Raw genomic sequence first — 16,106 nt, forward strand, 5'->3', positions numbered from 1 at the left:
TTGGCTGGGCTTTTATCCATGAGGCAACATGCAGCTGCTTGCTTGTAGGCTTGCTACCTGCAGGGTGGTTAGGCATGGGAGTTGGGTAACTAGCGCACAGAGAAGCAGGCAAAGGTGGTGGCCTCGGTGTGCTGATCCCTGTTGGTGAAGACTGGCTCTGCACTGATAACTACTGAACAAAATGGCCTGTTTTGATGCTTGGATATCTTTCGTTCGCCCTTTTTATTGACATCACGTGTTGAAGACTGTGATTTCAAAATTGTTTTATTCATCTTGTTTTTATGATTCCTTACTTGCTGGATTTGTTCTTTTAATTCCGGGAAAGCACTTTCAAACAGGAGTAAGCAGAAGGACTATATGACTAAAGATCATTATTGTTGTGCTGTACCTTGACCAAGACGTGACAAGAAGATGTGATGTGGTGCATCAAATTAAAACTGATGCCAAGTTATTGCCATTAATAAATCAATAAAACCCACCGCGATATCAGAATTTCTTTTATATCAAACCAATTAACCCATCCTAGTGTTGGCCAAAGGAGAAGCAAGGATCATCGAAATATACTCAATTTTCACTGATACAACGTTAATGTTAAGGATATGTTACAGAATGATTTTTTGAGGGTGGCAATGAAAGAGAACAGTCAAGATTTACACCTAAGAGCTTTATGGTAGACCTGTATCCTGGAACTTCAGATTTTGTTTTTTGTTGGTGAGCAGGGATGCCTTGTGGAGGGTTCTTGGGCTCTTTTGGATCCAACGTTTGCTAGTAATTGTACAGAGAAATGTGGTGGTTCCATCTCTGACTGATTCTGGGGTGAGGCAAGTGAGTCTTAGTCCCTAGGCTCTTCATTAGATTTATGGACTGGATGATGGGTTAGGTACCAGGGGCAGTGAGCTGTAGAGTGTCATTTGGCGATGTCCAGATTACTGATCTGAGCTTTGCTGATGATGCTGTGATCCTTGAAGAGACTGTAGATGCCCTTGTGGTCTTGACTTACTGAGTGTGGGGCTAAGATGTTGGGCATGTGTGGTTCCTGGGTCAAAACAAAGATCCAGGCATTTGGGGATGCCTTGGACCTGCCATGGAGTCTGTGTCTGTGGCTGCTGAGAGTGTGAAGGTTGAAGAGCAGTTCACCTACTTTGGCAGCGTTATCCATCAATCCACTAACTGCAAGGCTGAGATCAACCGCAGACTTGGACTTGGTGTCAGTGATTTTATACATTTAACTCTTTCTTCTTTTGTCGTGTTTCATCCAGATGATTTATTCATTTGACCTACATGACTTCCTGAAACAGCTCTACAGCCTATTATTACCACTTTTAGTACCTTTGACCAAAGTGTAACACCATAAAAGAAGGCATGACATGGTACCAAAACAAAACCATTACAACTCATAATCTTCAAAAAGCCAGTAAAATTGTGTGTGTGAAGTAGGTGTCATGGAAATAAGTCATACTTTATTAATCCCTAAAGGGAAATTCACTCTATTGTTATATAGTCTACACAAACATAGGCTGAATTACATGCAAATACACAAACATGGACATGCACTAATGGAGAGATGTCAGAGTGATGGCCTTACTGCCCTTGTTGGAGCGCTGCCCTAGCTCTTGGGGGTTCAGTGCCTTGCTCAAGGGCACTTTGGTAGTGCTCTGGAAGTGTCCTGGCACTCTCCAGCTACCAGGCCAAGGTCCAGATATAGTCTGACCGGGACTTGAACTGGCCAGACCGACTCCCAGCCAAAGTCCTTCCAGACTGAGCTACTGCTGCCCCACTATGCTCAGTATTCACTAATGAATCAACATATTGAATGCCAGGCCTTCTTTTATTGGACACTGTAAATTATGTGGTTCCAAAAGTCCAAGAAGAGTTGAAAACTAAAGCTTTTACTTGGAATAGTCTACAGAATGAAATTAAACTGCAAATCTCTCCCTGAATGTTACTTGGTAAGAAGCATTAAAAGCCATTTTCCAAAAATATATAACATTTATTAAAAGTGACCTGGTATTGGCATGATCAGGTAATGCCTGGTTGCTGTAGCATGCTCAGACACTGCAAAAGGGAAAAGTTCCTTAATGTCCAGTTTGATTTCTATATCACATAACGACCTAGACCTTAGACCTCATCCCAACAAATGACGGTTGCTGTGTACATTTTGACGTCTGGACTTTGAGAGGGGGTTGTTTTTGTTGCTGGTTGGGGAAAGTTGGCAGCCATAACTCATCCACATGCAGTTTCCATGAAGCCGAAAAGCTGCTTTGCTATGGTGACAGTCTGTTTTCAGATAGAGTTTGCTTCACGGACCACCAAGCAGAGCGAACAACAGAGGGACACTCTGAGATCACCTTGTTCAACCTGGACGTTTCACCTGTTAAGTCAGCTTTTATTTCTGCAGTTTTGAGGTGTAAGTCAGGTAATTTAGCTGGTGCTGCAGATTAATGGACAACCCAGCTGAAAAGAGCAACAGCACTTGAAACAAGACTGCAGTTCTCTGTAAGTATTTTAAACTTTATATTTTGGACAAGACAGATCCTGATATTCTCAATCCTTGGGCTTTAAAGGCTGCCAAAGTAGAGGAGATTACACATTTTTGCAAGTCATCAAAACATATCAAATGAAAAGAAGGGGTTTTCTATAATTATCATTTTGGTGCCCTAATCATCAAATCAAATTCACCTCCACAAACACAAATCCATCAGTATCTGTATTAGTTTCCAGTGTTTGGATTTGCCACACTATTCCATATCTACGGTGGCTGGTAGGTCTCTCAGGAATGCTTATCAGAGACATTTTGCATAAACAGAAAACAGCTACGGTGCCTATAAAAATAATCACCCCCTTGGATTTTTTACCCTTTAATTAATTTTATAACTCAGCCATGGTCAATATAATTTGGCCTTTTTGACAAAAAAAGGAAAGAAAAAAACTCTTTAATTTCAACTAAACAAATGTATGTGGTGTAAAATAAGTGACTGCATAAATATCCACTTCCTTCAAGTCAGTATTTAGTAGATGCACTTTCAGCTGTAATCACAGCACTGAGTCTGTGTGGATATCTGTAAACTACAACTGTGCTCCAATCTTCTTTGTAAAAACTGCTTATGCTCTGTCAGGTTGCACGAGGTTCAGACATGAACTCTCTATTAAACTGAGATCGGGGCTTTGATTCTGCCACTCCAGAACATTCTCCTTGTTGTCTTTAAACCATTCCTGTGTAGCCATGGCTCTGTTTGGGTCATTGTCTTGCTGGGAGATAAATCTTCCCTTAATGGCATAGTTTTCTGACAGACTGGATAAGATTATCCCCCAGGATTTTCCTATATTTTTGTGCATTTATTTTACCCTCTACCACTCATTTACAAGTCCTCTGGGGCTGGCTGCTGAGAAGCATCCCCACAGCATCATGCTGCCACCACTGTGCTTCACAGTGAGGATGCAGGGTTGTGTCTCCCCGACATAGGGTCCTGTCTGATGACCAAAAAGCACCATTTTGGTCTCACCAGACCAAAGAACTTTTGTCCTCTTGACCCTGGAGTCTCCCATAAGCCTTTTGGCAAACTTAAGTCAAGATTTAATACGAATTTTCTTTTACAGAGTTTCTCTTTGCCACTCTCGCATAAAGCTTTGACTGGTGAAGAACCCCAGCAACAGTTTTTGGATGCAGTATCTCTCATCTCAGCTGCTGAAGCTTCTAACTCCTTCAGAGTGGTCATGGGTGTCTTAGTGGCCTCTCTCACTAGTCTCAGGCCTGATCTAGACAGATTTACACTTGTGCCATTTTCCTTCCATTTCTCGATGATGGATTTAACAGAACTCCAAGGATGTTCAGTGCTTTGGAAATTTTTGTATCCATCCCCTGATTTTTCCTTTTCCATAACCTTTCTCTGAGTTTCTTAGAGTGTTTTTTTGTCTTCATGGTGTAATGGTAGCCAGAATTACTGACTAACCAGCGACCTTGCTGGCACTAGTGTCGTTATACTTAAACCACTTGAGACACTAGCACCGATTGGCTGGACCTCTGTTGAGTTAGGTCAATCACTTTAAAGAAGGGTGAATATTTATGCAGTCACTTATTTTGCACTATATATAATTACTATATATAAATGGACATTACTTTGTAGAAATCTGTTTTCATTTTGACATTAGAGAGTTTATATTGTAGTTCTGTGTGTAAAAAAGCCACATTATATTGACAATAATTGGTTCATAAATGCAATAAAAGGGTAAAACATCCAAGCGGGTGAACATTTTTATAGGCAAATAATTCATGCAAAAGCAGCCCCGACCAAGCACTGAGTTCATAAATGTGCAGAATTTTCCTGAGGGTTGACATGTCTGCATTACAAATCCTTTTTTAAATGGGGTTTTGTGATATTCTAATATTTTGCGATGGTGTTTTTTTTTTCTTGAGCTGTAAGCTGTATTCATCAAGATGAAAACAAAACAGTCTTTGTTTTCTGATTAAAGCCATTGTGTTGATATTTTTTGAGAAAGAGTGCAGCAGCTGAGACACTAACATGCTAAAACTCTTGTTTAGTAATCTCACATCATGCTGCTCCTCCTTATTTGTTTGCCCACTCTCAATCATGCACAGCTTCTACTGCATAACAGGGAGAAAAAACAGCATGTACTTCCTGATCAATGTCTCCTGGATGCGCTGCAGTGAGTGAGCCATAAAAACAAAGATATAGCCCTATGGTAGGTATAAATAAACCTATCAGCATCAATATATGCAATGACTTCCTGGTTAAACAGTGATGTTTGACAGCACAAATGCACACGTTCATCACAGATGGGAGGGCTGGAGGTGGTGGGGTGGTGTTAGTGTGATAAAACAGCCATAAAAGAAAAATTCCTGGTCTTACAGTAAAGAAGCAAATTCATTATTGGCAGCCTCACAGGTGAGTGACAGTGCTCTCACGGATTCTTCTCAGATCTTTTAGAAAAGAATTGAAAATTTCAAATTAAAAGCAGCAGAGGTTCAACAACAAGAAATGTGAGTATATTTGTACCAGTTTTAAAAAATGTAGCAGTTTTAATCTTAAAATGTAAAATATCAAAGGGATGTAATTTCAGTTGGGCTGTTATTTTTCCTCTCTTGTAAGACTGCTGAATATAATCATGAAGGTTAAATCTTTTAGTAATTCAAGATATTCATCACAAATGTCAAGCTCATCTTAATAGAGACATGACGGTAAAGATTATCCACACCAGTGAATAAGAACCAAATTTTCATCTGTTTTTAAACATATCTAGTTAATTTAAACAGATTTTTCACTTCTTATATATAATGCTTGGACATCTTATATTCTGAAACTTGTTAATGATGCTTTTTCTGGGTCAAGTGGGGTTTAAAAGTTAAATCACTGATATTCAAGAGTGGTAAACGTGACACATGACTTTATTTTCCCTGTAATAAAGTGATCCAGAAGTGAATAATGTAGGACAGCTATAATCTTTACAGGCTTTGATGGGAATACATTTCCTGTTTGTGACCCAGTGAAATAAGATAAAGGCTGGTGTCTCATATAAAGCTCATGTTACATGTATACTCAAAGATATTAACATGGTCTGTGTGTGTGTGTGTTTTTTTTTTTTTTTCTAATCTTTCAGTGTCAAAGTCAACATTTCATACATCTTTGTGAGACACTTATTTATTCCCCGTTTTTGCCAAAACTCTGCAAAAATGCACGTGAATCTTCTTCCAGTTACTCTCTGCCTCCTTGGGACAGGTAAGAAAAATGTTCATCTCTTCTGTACAGTAACTAAAGAAAAAATAGCTATTGTCTAAATCAGCTTTTTGTTCGTGGTCTGTTGTCACAAGTAGCTCTATTGTTTAATAATGAAATAATCACATAACTGGTAGCACTTAATTTCAATGGGCCCTATAAGTAAATATTGGGTGATATTGAGGAAGTATTCACCTAGTAATAATGTTTTAATCATCAAGTAATTCCCTGTAATATAGAGCCATTCTCTAGTAACTGGGTTGTATTTTATCCTAACCTTAAACCTTTCACCCTAACTCTAACCCTAATACTGTGGCAATTCTCCAAGAATTATGTGGTGAATGACCCAAACCTTATCCTAACCCTCATAATACTGTGGCAGTTCTCAAGTAATTTGGTGATATTATACCCTAACCCTAACTCCCAACTCTCTAACCCTAACCTCTGTATTATTGTGGCAGTTCTCCAAGAGTTAGTTGGTAATTTACCCTTACCTTAACCCTAATCTCCATAATAATGTGGTAATTCTCTGGTTAGTTTGTGAAATTTGATGTTAAGCCCTAACCATTTAACCCTAACCCCTCTAATATTGTGACAATTCTCTGGTAATTCTGTGGTAATTTAACCTAACCATGAACCGTGACCCTAACCCTAGTATACTCTGGCAACTTTCTGGTAGATAGGTGGTATTATACCCTAACCCTAACTCTCTAACCCTTACCCTGATATATTTTGGCAATTCTCTAGTAGGAAGTCGGTATTATACCCTAACTCCAACCCTCTAACCCTTACCCTGATATATTTTGGCAATTCTCTAGTAGGAAGTTGGTATTATACCCTAACTCCAACCCTCTAACCCTTACCCTGATATATTTTGGCAATTCTCTGGTAATTTGGTGGTAATTTAACTTACCTAACTCTAACTCCCAACCCTCTGACCCTTACCCTTGTGCTATTGTGTTAGTTCCCTCGAAGTTAGACCTTCGTAATAATGTGGTAATTCTCTTGTATGTGAAATTTGATGTTAATCCCTAAACATTTAACCCCAACCCCTCTAATATTGTGGGAATTCTCTGGTAATTCTGTGGTAATTTAACTTAATCCTAACCCCTTAACCCTAGTATATTTTGGTAACTCTCTGGTAAATAGGTGGGATTTTACCTTGACTCTAATCCTCAAACCCTAACCCTTCTAATACTGTGGTAGTAATTAAGTAGTAATTCAACCTAACCCTAACCCCCAAACCCTTATCCTTTCCCTTTGCATATTGTGGCAATTCTCTGGTAACTAGGTGGTTACTGAGTAATTTATTAGAAATAAGATGATAATTTTTATAGAAGTTGCTTGATAAATCCCAGGTAATTTTTCTATGTTGGCTCACTAAATTAAAGCGAGTCCTTCCTGAATAATTTTTCAAGTCATTTTTTGGGGTTAGAGTTAGGAGGTTAGGGTAAGAGTGAAATACTACCTACTTACTGGAGAATTACCATAATACTACAAGTAATTACTTGATAATAAATTTTTTTTCTAGGTTAATACTTCCTTAATATAAACCTATTTCTGAACTGAAACTTGGTAAAATGCCAACTTATTACCCTGTCATGTGAGAGGAACACCGAGGACAGTTAGCCAGGCATGAGTGGGATTGTTGCATGAAACGGAGCAATAACCAATCAGGAAGCAAGCTGACTGAGGAAGAAAGCACAACAAACACAGCCATGGCAATGACAGTCAACATAAAGCAAAGAGTTAGAGGGATGTCAGAAATAGAGAACCAATTTGTTGATTTGCAGCAACCAACATGAGAGTTTATACAACATGTCCTGTAAAATATACTACAATCAATCTGATAAAGAGAGGAGCTGGACTGAAACTGCTACCATAATGGATGTAGCTCACAGCCAGAATGTTGTTTACTCTAAAGTCCTGTTTGACCTGAGAGTGGAGACTGGTTGTTAGAGAACAAATGTGTTAGTATGTGGTGGTTTATGTTGGTCACCTCATTGCATACCACATCCTAACAAAACTGTTAAAACTCATTATTTGTGTCGGGTTTTTCAACAATACAACAAACAGTTAAGATTTAGAAAATCTTGATGGGTGTGACAGGCTTTAGCCTGACAGTGATTTAAATGTTAGTGGAAAGTTAACCTCTCCATGAGATTTTTTTTTCCAAATTAGGCTACATTTAATCTCACTCAAAGCTGGTAGAACCCAACTAAAAACCAGAAAGTTGATCTGATTATTTGCTGAATTCAAGAATAATAATTTCTTCCAGAATATTTGAAATAGCATCAGTGGGTCAAGACAAGTCAAACATTTTTAGACAAAGGAGGCACGTGTATGTTATTATGATTAATTATAAGGCTGTCAGAAAATATGAGTACAGGTGAAAGGGAGAGCTCCTTCAAAGAAGTATTGCCCTGATATGAGATGTTTGTGCACTGTGCCATAAAATAGAGGAGGGAATTAATCATTAGCGCATGGAGGAGGGTAGGGTAGAGCATTGGTCCCAACCTTGGGGTCGGGACCACTTTGGGGATCACGAGACACTTAAAGGGGGTCTCCAGAAATATTTTCAAATGTTTTTGTTTTTTCCCAGCTGATTTTATTACTATTTTTTAATACATTTTAATTCATTTTCAATTTCTGCACAGTGTGGACCCATTTTTGCCACATTTTAACCAATTTTCATCACTTTTCCCACCAACTTTGCCAATTTTAACACACTTATGCCACTCTAAACCCCTTCTTGGTCAGTTTTACGCCCTTTCCACCACTTTCTTCAGCCTGTCTTTGCCGATTCTGTTGTTGCCTCTGTTGACCCATTATTGCTTCTATAAACCCCCTTTTACGCCCATTTCTGCCTCAGGAAGCCCTTTTTACCAGTTTGAACCACTTTTTCTTACTTTAAATCCCATTTCACCAAATTTTCCACCCATTTTTGCCACTTTTTCTGATGCCAGCAACCTTTTTATCCCCTTTTAGCTAATTTTATGCCCGCTTTTGCCACTTTAACCCATTTTTTTGCCACTTTTTTCCAAATCCTTGCCATGTCTTTTGCTCATTTAAAATCCCAATTTACCACATTTCCAATCTCTTGTTTTTTAAGAAAAGGGATTTACTTTTTTCTAGAAGGCTACATACTACAGCACAAATGAATAAAAAGATATTTGATAAGAGTAGTTATTATACTGGTTAAATATAAATATGGATATCTTACTTATCCCCTCTCTTGAGCAGCCTTGTCTGCACATGACTATTCTTGAGTGTGCATGCTGTTCAACCACCTTCAGGTACAGTGGGGGTTCCTGGTCTCTGGCACCTTTATTCTGGGGGTCTCAGGCTGAAAAGGTTGAGAACCCCCGGGGTAGAGGAACACTGGACATGATTCTGAGTTTCAGTGATCAAATAATGACCCAGAAGTTTCTTTAATAAAATTTTCATTTGTTTATCATCATGTCAGTCTAGTCAAGTTAGGCTAACACCAAACAAGCCAAAGACATTTAATTTGGTTCTTAAATTTGATTTTTGTTATTGAGGAACTTATTTAAAAAAAAAAATGTAACTCAGTGTATTTAATTATAGTTTCCATGTCTGAAACAGAAAATAAAGTTTTTCTTAACAATTAAGCCCTATACTAAGGGGTGACTGAAGGAAAAAAAAAGTGATCTTGAAGGTAATATTCTATATTTTGATGGTTGGTGACCAGAGGTTCACGTTTATAGATAAAGGTAATAAATTTGTTTGCTGAGAGGGTTGGGTATTATCAGTGTTGAGCTATTCTAATGTGGCTATTGGTCACTGTAAAGATGATTATCTTTACAGTCTTTACTAGTGTTCCAAGTCATAAAATAAAACAGTTCTTAAACTGTGACTTCTAACTTTATCTTTATCACTGAATAGCACAGGAGGTGGGGCGAGATGATTTATGGGGCGTAACTCTTGCACAAAGGATTTTATTGTGTTTTAAAAACAGAACATTATAATGAGGTGGTTAAGTTGTGCCCCATGTACGCTGGCGGCCCAGGTTAACATCCGGCCTGCGGCTCCTTTCCCCAATCTTTTATCCCTGATTCCAACTCTATCCACTGTCCTCCTCTCTAAACAAAGACATGTCAGCTGGAGGTCCATATATATGTGTGCATCATCAGATTAAGCTCTGCCTCTCAGATTCTACTGCATCAGGATGTTTTTTGATGAAAACTGAAGAGATGTAAACCTCAGTGAGTGACAGAACAGAGAGGACTCTTGTGCTGGCTTAAGAGATGGAAATGAGGTTGAATTATGAGAAAAGAGACTACTACTCTCTTTTCTTGTCATTATTTTTTTGTTTGGAATGTAGGGTTCCTCTATTTACAGGGCCACATTTGTAATTTTCACTATCTAAAAAAACAAAAAAGGTCTATAAAAGGGGGTTGACATTTTGAAATACTATATGTAAGTATATGGTTATCACAGGTGAAGTTTTACCCCTGTGGCCCCAGAAAACTCTCACTCTTTCTCCTCCTTCTGGACGGCCATGAGTAAAATCAAATCTAACACAGACTAAAGCAATCTAGACAATGTTAGTGTGTGTGGATCTTTACAGCCTGCATGTACAGCATGAAACGTTGAACTTTTTACCACTTGACTCCTCACTCCTCTATTTCTTTTTGTTTTTACCAACAAAGTGGTCTTGTGTGGAGCCCAGAAAACCGCCGGGACTGAACTGCCACTAAATATCACCACAACCGCAGAAGGACCCAATGCCACTGTGACCCCAGTTCAAGTCACCACTCCTGAGAACTCAACTGACTACACCACCCAGAACTCCACGAACCCCTCCAACTCAACAGAACTACCAGGAACCTCTGTCGTCCCCCCCACTACAGCAACTAAAACAACTACAGGATCTTCCGACGTGACCATCACAACACCTAGAGTGGGCGACCCGTCAGGACTGTCGGATGGCGCCATAGCTGGCATTGTTATTGGATCGATCGCTGGAGTGGGTGGTGTCGGTGAGTATAAAATGAGCACACTCTTATTTCTGCTTCCTCAATAACATTTACCACTGTTATATATCAACTAGAACACAATGGACAATTGATGCTGGCATTGCAGTGTCATGAGATCACTTTATATTGGCACAGCCTCACTTTTTCTGAACAGTATGCTAATTTTCATCAAACCGTAAAGAGATTCATTAACTCCTGTGGTAGGCAGTCCTGGAGAGGTTAATCTGGAGAACCAGGAAGATTTCCAGTGGTCAAGCAACTGCTTGAGTCAATAGGTCATACAGGCTTCACCTGCTATAGATGAAAGCGATTAATCATTATTCAAGAGGAATTTCACGATAGACAAAAAAGTTCTTCAACAGCCAACCTGCTCGATCAGGAAGGTCTGTCCCCTCTGTCTGTGATGGGACACACAAGTTTATTTGTTGCACAGCGTTTGTTAGTTGACATTACTTGAGATCTCTGCACCAAAAAAGAAAAGAAAGAAAAAAAGATAAATATGGGTGATAAAAACAGCAGATGTACACTGAAAAAGCTAGGTTTAAAAAGCTGCCAAAATATGCTAGCAGTGCCAGACAGGCAACATAAAACCTACAGATCACAGTCCAAGTTTAGCAATCAGGTCAGAGGATTGTGTGGTGTTACATAGTCTCACTTACACCATATGAATATGGTCTTTACAATTTTTTTAAAAAAGAAGAAAATGAAACATTTATTTAGAGGTAGGACTTATAAAACTGCAAAAATACTTGTAAAAATCTGCCACTGGGTTTAAAAAGCAATCTCATGTAAATCATAACTATGCCATAGCTTTAATGAGGGACTCAATTATGAATATAAGATAAAAAAGACCAAATTCCATCTTATTTTGATGATTTACATCTCCTTATCATTACTTTTTTCAATAATTTTGTCTTACCAATTATGAATTACAATTAAATCAAATCTATGTTTTCATATATTTCTTAACTGGTAAAATGAAAAATTTGGTAACTCTTTATTCCAGTGCACCCAGTTACCTAGTAATTTTACAGTAATTAATGTAATTACCAAGTAATAGCTCAGAATATGGGAATATTAAGGAGTCAGCCTTATTATTACCTAGTAATAATGTGTTAATTTTTATGTAATTCCCTGTAATTTTGTGGCAGTTCTCTTGTAAGTAGGTGGTATTTCAGCCCAAACCTAACCCCCTTAACCCTAACCCAAAAAATAACTTGAGAATTATTCAGGAAGGACTCATTTTAAATTAGTGGGCAAAAATAAAGAAATTACCTGGGAACTATCAAGCACCTTATATAGAAAATTATTACCTTATTTCTAAGAAATAACTTAAAATGCCATCTAATTACCAACTAGAAAAGCACTCAGAGAGTGCAGACCTCCGCCATAAGCCTTATCTCCCAATAGTAAAGAATCATTGAAAAAATTCCTGGATCCAGACGGTGGTCCAGATTACTCCCTAAATCTAATCAGCTCTTCCTTATGCCATTTCTGACATTTCCGGAAAATTTCATCAAAATCCATCAATAACTTGTTGAGTTATGTTGCTAACAAACAAACTAACAAACTAAAAAACCCTGCCGATCACATTACCTCCTTGGCGGAGGTCATTACGAGGGTTAGTGTTAGGGGTAGGGGTAGGGAAATACAAACAAGTTACCAAAGAAATGCCACAAAATTACAAGGATTTATTTGATAATTATTCTTTATTACTAGGTCACTACTTCCATAATTGTTATTACTTATCAAAATGATGCCTTATTACCATGTAATTACACCTTATTCTTCAGAAATTGCAAGATAATTATTTTTATTACCATAGGATTACTAGGTAATTAGGGCCAGTCAAAATAAGCAGAAATGTATAGAAAGTTATAACAATTCTTAAACTTAATTTTTGCATCAGAAGCATGAAGTCAGTAGTATGGTGGACAGAGATATTTATGTTTAGTTGCAATAAAAAAGGCTAAAATCCCAGAAAAGTATGTTCTCATAGCTGTTGAATTGAATGATAATACAAATTTTTACTTAATTGCATCAAATACATTTGAATTTTCCATGGCAATATGAAATCAACTTTTTCTTTTAATCTAACACTTACAGTGAAAATATAATTGTTTTTGAACAAGCACATGTGGTTTAATTTTATAATTCCAATAATGAAACCATTAGTTCCTGGCATGAATGGGCTTGTAAGAATGTAAGTCAGCAGTGATATTAAGAAATGGAGGGGTCAGTTTCCAGCACGTTCTAATTTCTTTCACTGGAGCAATTAAAAATGTGTTAATCTTACAAAGCCAGTGGATTGACCTGCTGCTATGTTAATGTCAACATCAGTCAGTGTCACCAGGCAAGCCCGTCTTGCAAAACTTCAAGTTTTATAACTCACTGGCCAGCCTGATGCCTCCTCAACCACTGCATGCCACTTCATATCTATGCAACAGAAACAAAGCAAAACAAGCTGCCCCTTAAAGAGAGAAAAAGCTGTAATAAACATATACACAAAGCTCTGTCAATGAAATATTAAGAGACAAAGAGTTATGTTGAATGTTAAAAAAAAACCTGTTTGTCTTTCAGGTGCTGGTATTTTTGGCTTTTACAAGTACAAAATGAAGAACTGAGACCAGTTTTGACTAATATGGACTAAGATGGCACTATCAACTGAAAACCCAAAAGAAGTCCTGAGTGGGGATCAGAAAACCTCTGCTAGCTTGACTGACTTATAAAAAACAAACTAGTAGCCTATAGGAAAACATGATAGTCCATTTCACTGCTTTGCAATTTTATTGTCTGGCTTTACATCTGAAATAATTAATAATATAATAAAAAATGATGGGATGTAAAATTATTTTATCAATATTATTTTTATATATATATATATTTTGATAAATAAATGTATTTAAAGGGAAAAAATGTATGAATAAAGATAAATTACATGAGTGTTTGGTTTTAAGTAATTATTGTATCCTCATCTGATGTCACTGGATTTTAACATTGTAACTTTGTATCAGTTTAATAATAATACACAAGATTCATGGTGTTTATTTTTTATGATGGCAGGCTATGATATGTGTGTTTGATGCATGTGGAGCTCCGGTGTGTTTTTGGGACTCATGTAGGCATTATTTTTAAGTGTTGCAAATTAAGTTAAATACTGTTATGCTATTTTCTTGTCTTGTCATTAAGAGTAATTTTTAATCTAAATGCTGTATTGTCTGCAAGAGAACATTTATAAATGCATTATCACATTGAATAAATAAACTTATTTTATCTTAATTTCATCGCATGCTTTTCTTCTTTTTTTTAGTTTCTTTTTTTTACCATTGCATAGCATCCCTCTCCTTTATTTCCAAGATGTTTGTTAATCAAACTCACACATGGTAGAGACTTTAAAGATTCAAGAAATTATGTTATAAATATATAATTTTTTTTTTGTTTGTTTGTTTTTTTTAACAAGGTGCTGTGTAAGCCATTGAACAAACATAGATCAACCCAACTCAACTTTATTTGTATATAGCATCTTTCACACATAAGAAATGTAGCCCAATCCCATTCGGGATTTCAGAGGCTGGGACATGATTTGGAGCAGTAAAACAATCATGTTGACACCACACTCAAGGATTATTCAGGCAAACAGTTGTTTGCGACGAGGCCCCTCTAGGGATATGCCCCAGGATCGTCAGGGGAGGCAAATCTTGCCCAAAATTGGTCTTAAAAAACCTGTAGTGTGTGGCCGGCCTTACTGCTTTACTGTATCTCAAACACCAAAAGAAAGCTCCCGGTGGTAAAAGCCTCACTTAATATACACATTGCCAGTGTTGGGTAGCGTTACTTTTGAAACTAACTCGTTAGATTACTGTGTTACATGCTGAGAAAAGTAACTTGTTACGTTACTGCGTTACCTACTTCTAAAACTACACGTTAGAGTACTTTTGCATTACTAAATATAAAAACCCTTTAGCCACTCGTCCCACCCAGCAGTGGTAAAAACAACAGATAACGGCCGCACGTCTGCATCCGAATGTGCAGACTCTAATGCCAATGCACAGCCTAATTTACAGCCCATAATCTGTATCTCTGCAGCCTGAGAACGCCGCCAACAGACAGGAAAACCTTTACAGCCCTTGAACATGCTCACAATCTGAAAGCAAACTGAGCAGAGGCAGACAGAATCATTTTTTTTATTTTTAAAGATTTGTTTGTGGGTCTTTTCGTGCTTTTATTAGATAGAGGAGGACAGTGGATAGTCTCAGAAACAGGGACGAGAGTGGGGAAGAGACATGCAGCAAAGGACCTCAGGCCGGATTTGAACCTGGGCTGCCCACGTACACGGTGCGCGCCTTAACTACTCGACTACCGGCGCGCCCCAGCAAATGGAGCTTATAAACTTACGTTTCACCAGGATGCTGTTCTTCTCCATCATAACGGGGATAATTCCCCAGTGTCATGCTGTCCTCTCTGTCATCTTGCTGGCTAAACAAGCTAACAATGCGTGCGTAACGGCACAGAATGTTTACCTTCTGCTGGCATGGCACTATGTGCCAACATGACTACAGGAAGAGAGAGAAGGACAAACAGAGCAGATGCCTCAAGGAGCTTCCTTTTTCTTTCTCTCTTTTTGAAGCCACAGAAGAGAAAGGTAATTTGGGATTTTGCTTTCAATACTTTTATGAAAATGTAACTAATAACAGGATTACCTGAATTGTAAAACAAACGCGTTACGTTACTCGTTACAACAAAAAAGTAAGCTGAGTACTCTAACGAATTACTTTGTAACGCATTACCCCCAACACTGCACATTGCATTAATCAGTCAACTAACTTTTACTTAAATCACTGCGGTTAATTGCCTCACCTCATATGCAACATACGCACTACTTAATCAATTAACCACAATAATTACTAATTAAAACACTTTCTCGTACTCAAATGTTGCAAGTAATTAATTTATTCACTTAGAGTCAAATACAGTAAGAGGGTTTACTGTGGTAAAAGCCCCACCTCATATGCACATTTGCACTAATCAATTATCTTAGATTATCTGGTCTACCTCAAGTAAATCTGCCCACATCCTTGTCTATTTTATAGATAGTAGTTTATTGTTATTGCATTGTAAAAATACAACAAAATTACATTTGGCAGTCTCCTCTGTAGCGACAAACACAGTCGTCAAAGTGGTGGTTAGAAATCAGCAGCGTCACATCGTCCATCCTGCTGGCAAGGGAGCGGGCACCCGGGAGAAAGAAGCTTGGTATGACAGGTTTGTGTGGGGACACTCTTAGCCTAGCCTGCAGCCCAGCTTGCTTGCCCTGCTTTCGCCTTCTCGCATAATGCCGTCTCTTCCTCCTCCCCTCTGGCCATAGTTGTCCGCA

The 16,106-nt window shown here is 38.0% G+C and overlaps 1 protein-coding gene across 1 annotated transcript; it reads left to right on the forward strand.

The window, feature by feature from the left end:
* The first annotated feature begins 4,883 nt into the window (after window positions 1-4,883).
* On the forward strand, window positions 4,884-13,850 carry LOC121519298 (mucin-13-like). The gene is made up of 4 exons (XM_041802178.1): window positions 4,884-4,904; window positions 5,617-5,735; window positions 10,406-10,735; window positions 13,313-13,850. Exons 2-4 carry the CDS (start codon window positions 5,690-5,692, stop codon window positions 13,354-13,356), a joined length of 420 nt encoding a protein of 139 aa, XP_041658112.1. The 5' UTR covers window positions 4,884-4,904; window positions 5,617-5,689; the 3' UTR covers window positions 13,357-13,850.
* The last annotated feature ends 2,256 nt before the right edge of the window (window positions 13,851-16,106 follow it).

Source organism: Cheilinus undulatus, linkage group 12 (assembly GCF_018320785.1).
Source record: "Cheilinus undulatus linkage group 12, ASM1832078v1, whole genome shotgun sequence".
Classification (NCBI taxonomy): Eukaryota; Metazoa; Chordata; class Actinopteri; order Labriformes; family Labridae; genus Cheilinus; species Cheilinus undulatus.

Coding starts and splice junctions, on each gene's coding strand:
- LOC121519298 (XM_041802178.1), top strand. CDS start 5,690: ATGCACGTGAATCTTCTTCCAGTTACTCTCTGCCTCCTTGGGACAG. Junction 5,736..10,405: donor TCTCTGCCTCCTTGGGACAG/GTAAGAAAAATG, acceptor TTACCAACAAAG/TGGTCTTGTGTGGAGCCCAG. Junction 10,736..13,312: donor CGCTGGAGTGGGTGGTGTCG/GTGAGTATAAAA, acceptor TTTGTCTTTCAG/GTGCTGGTATTTTTGGCTTT.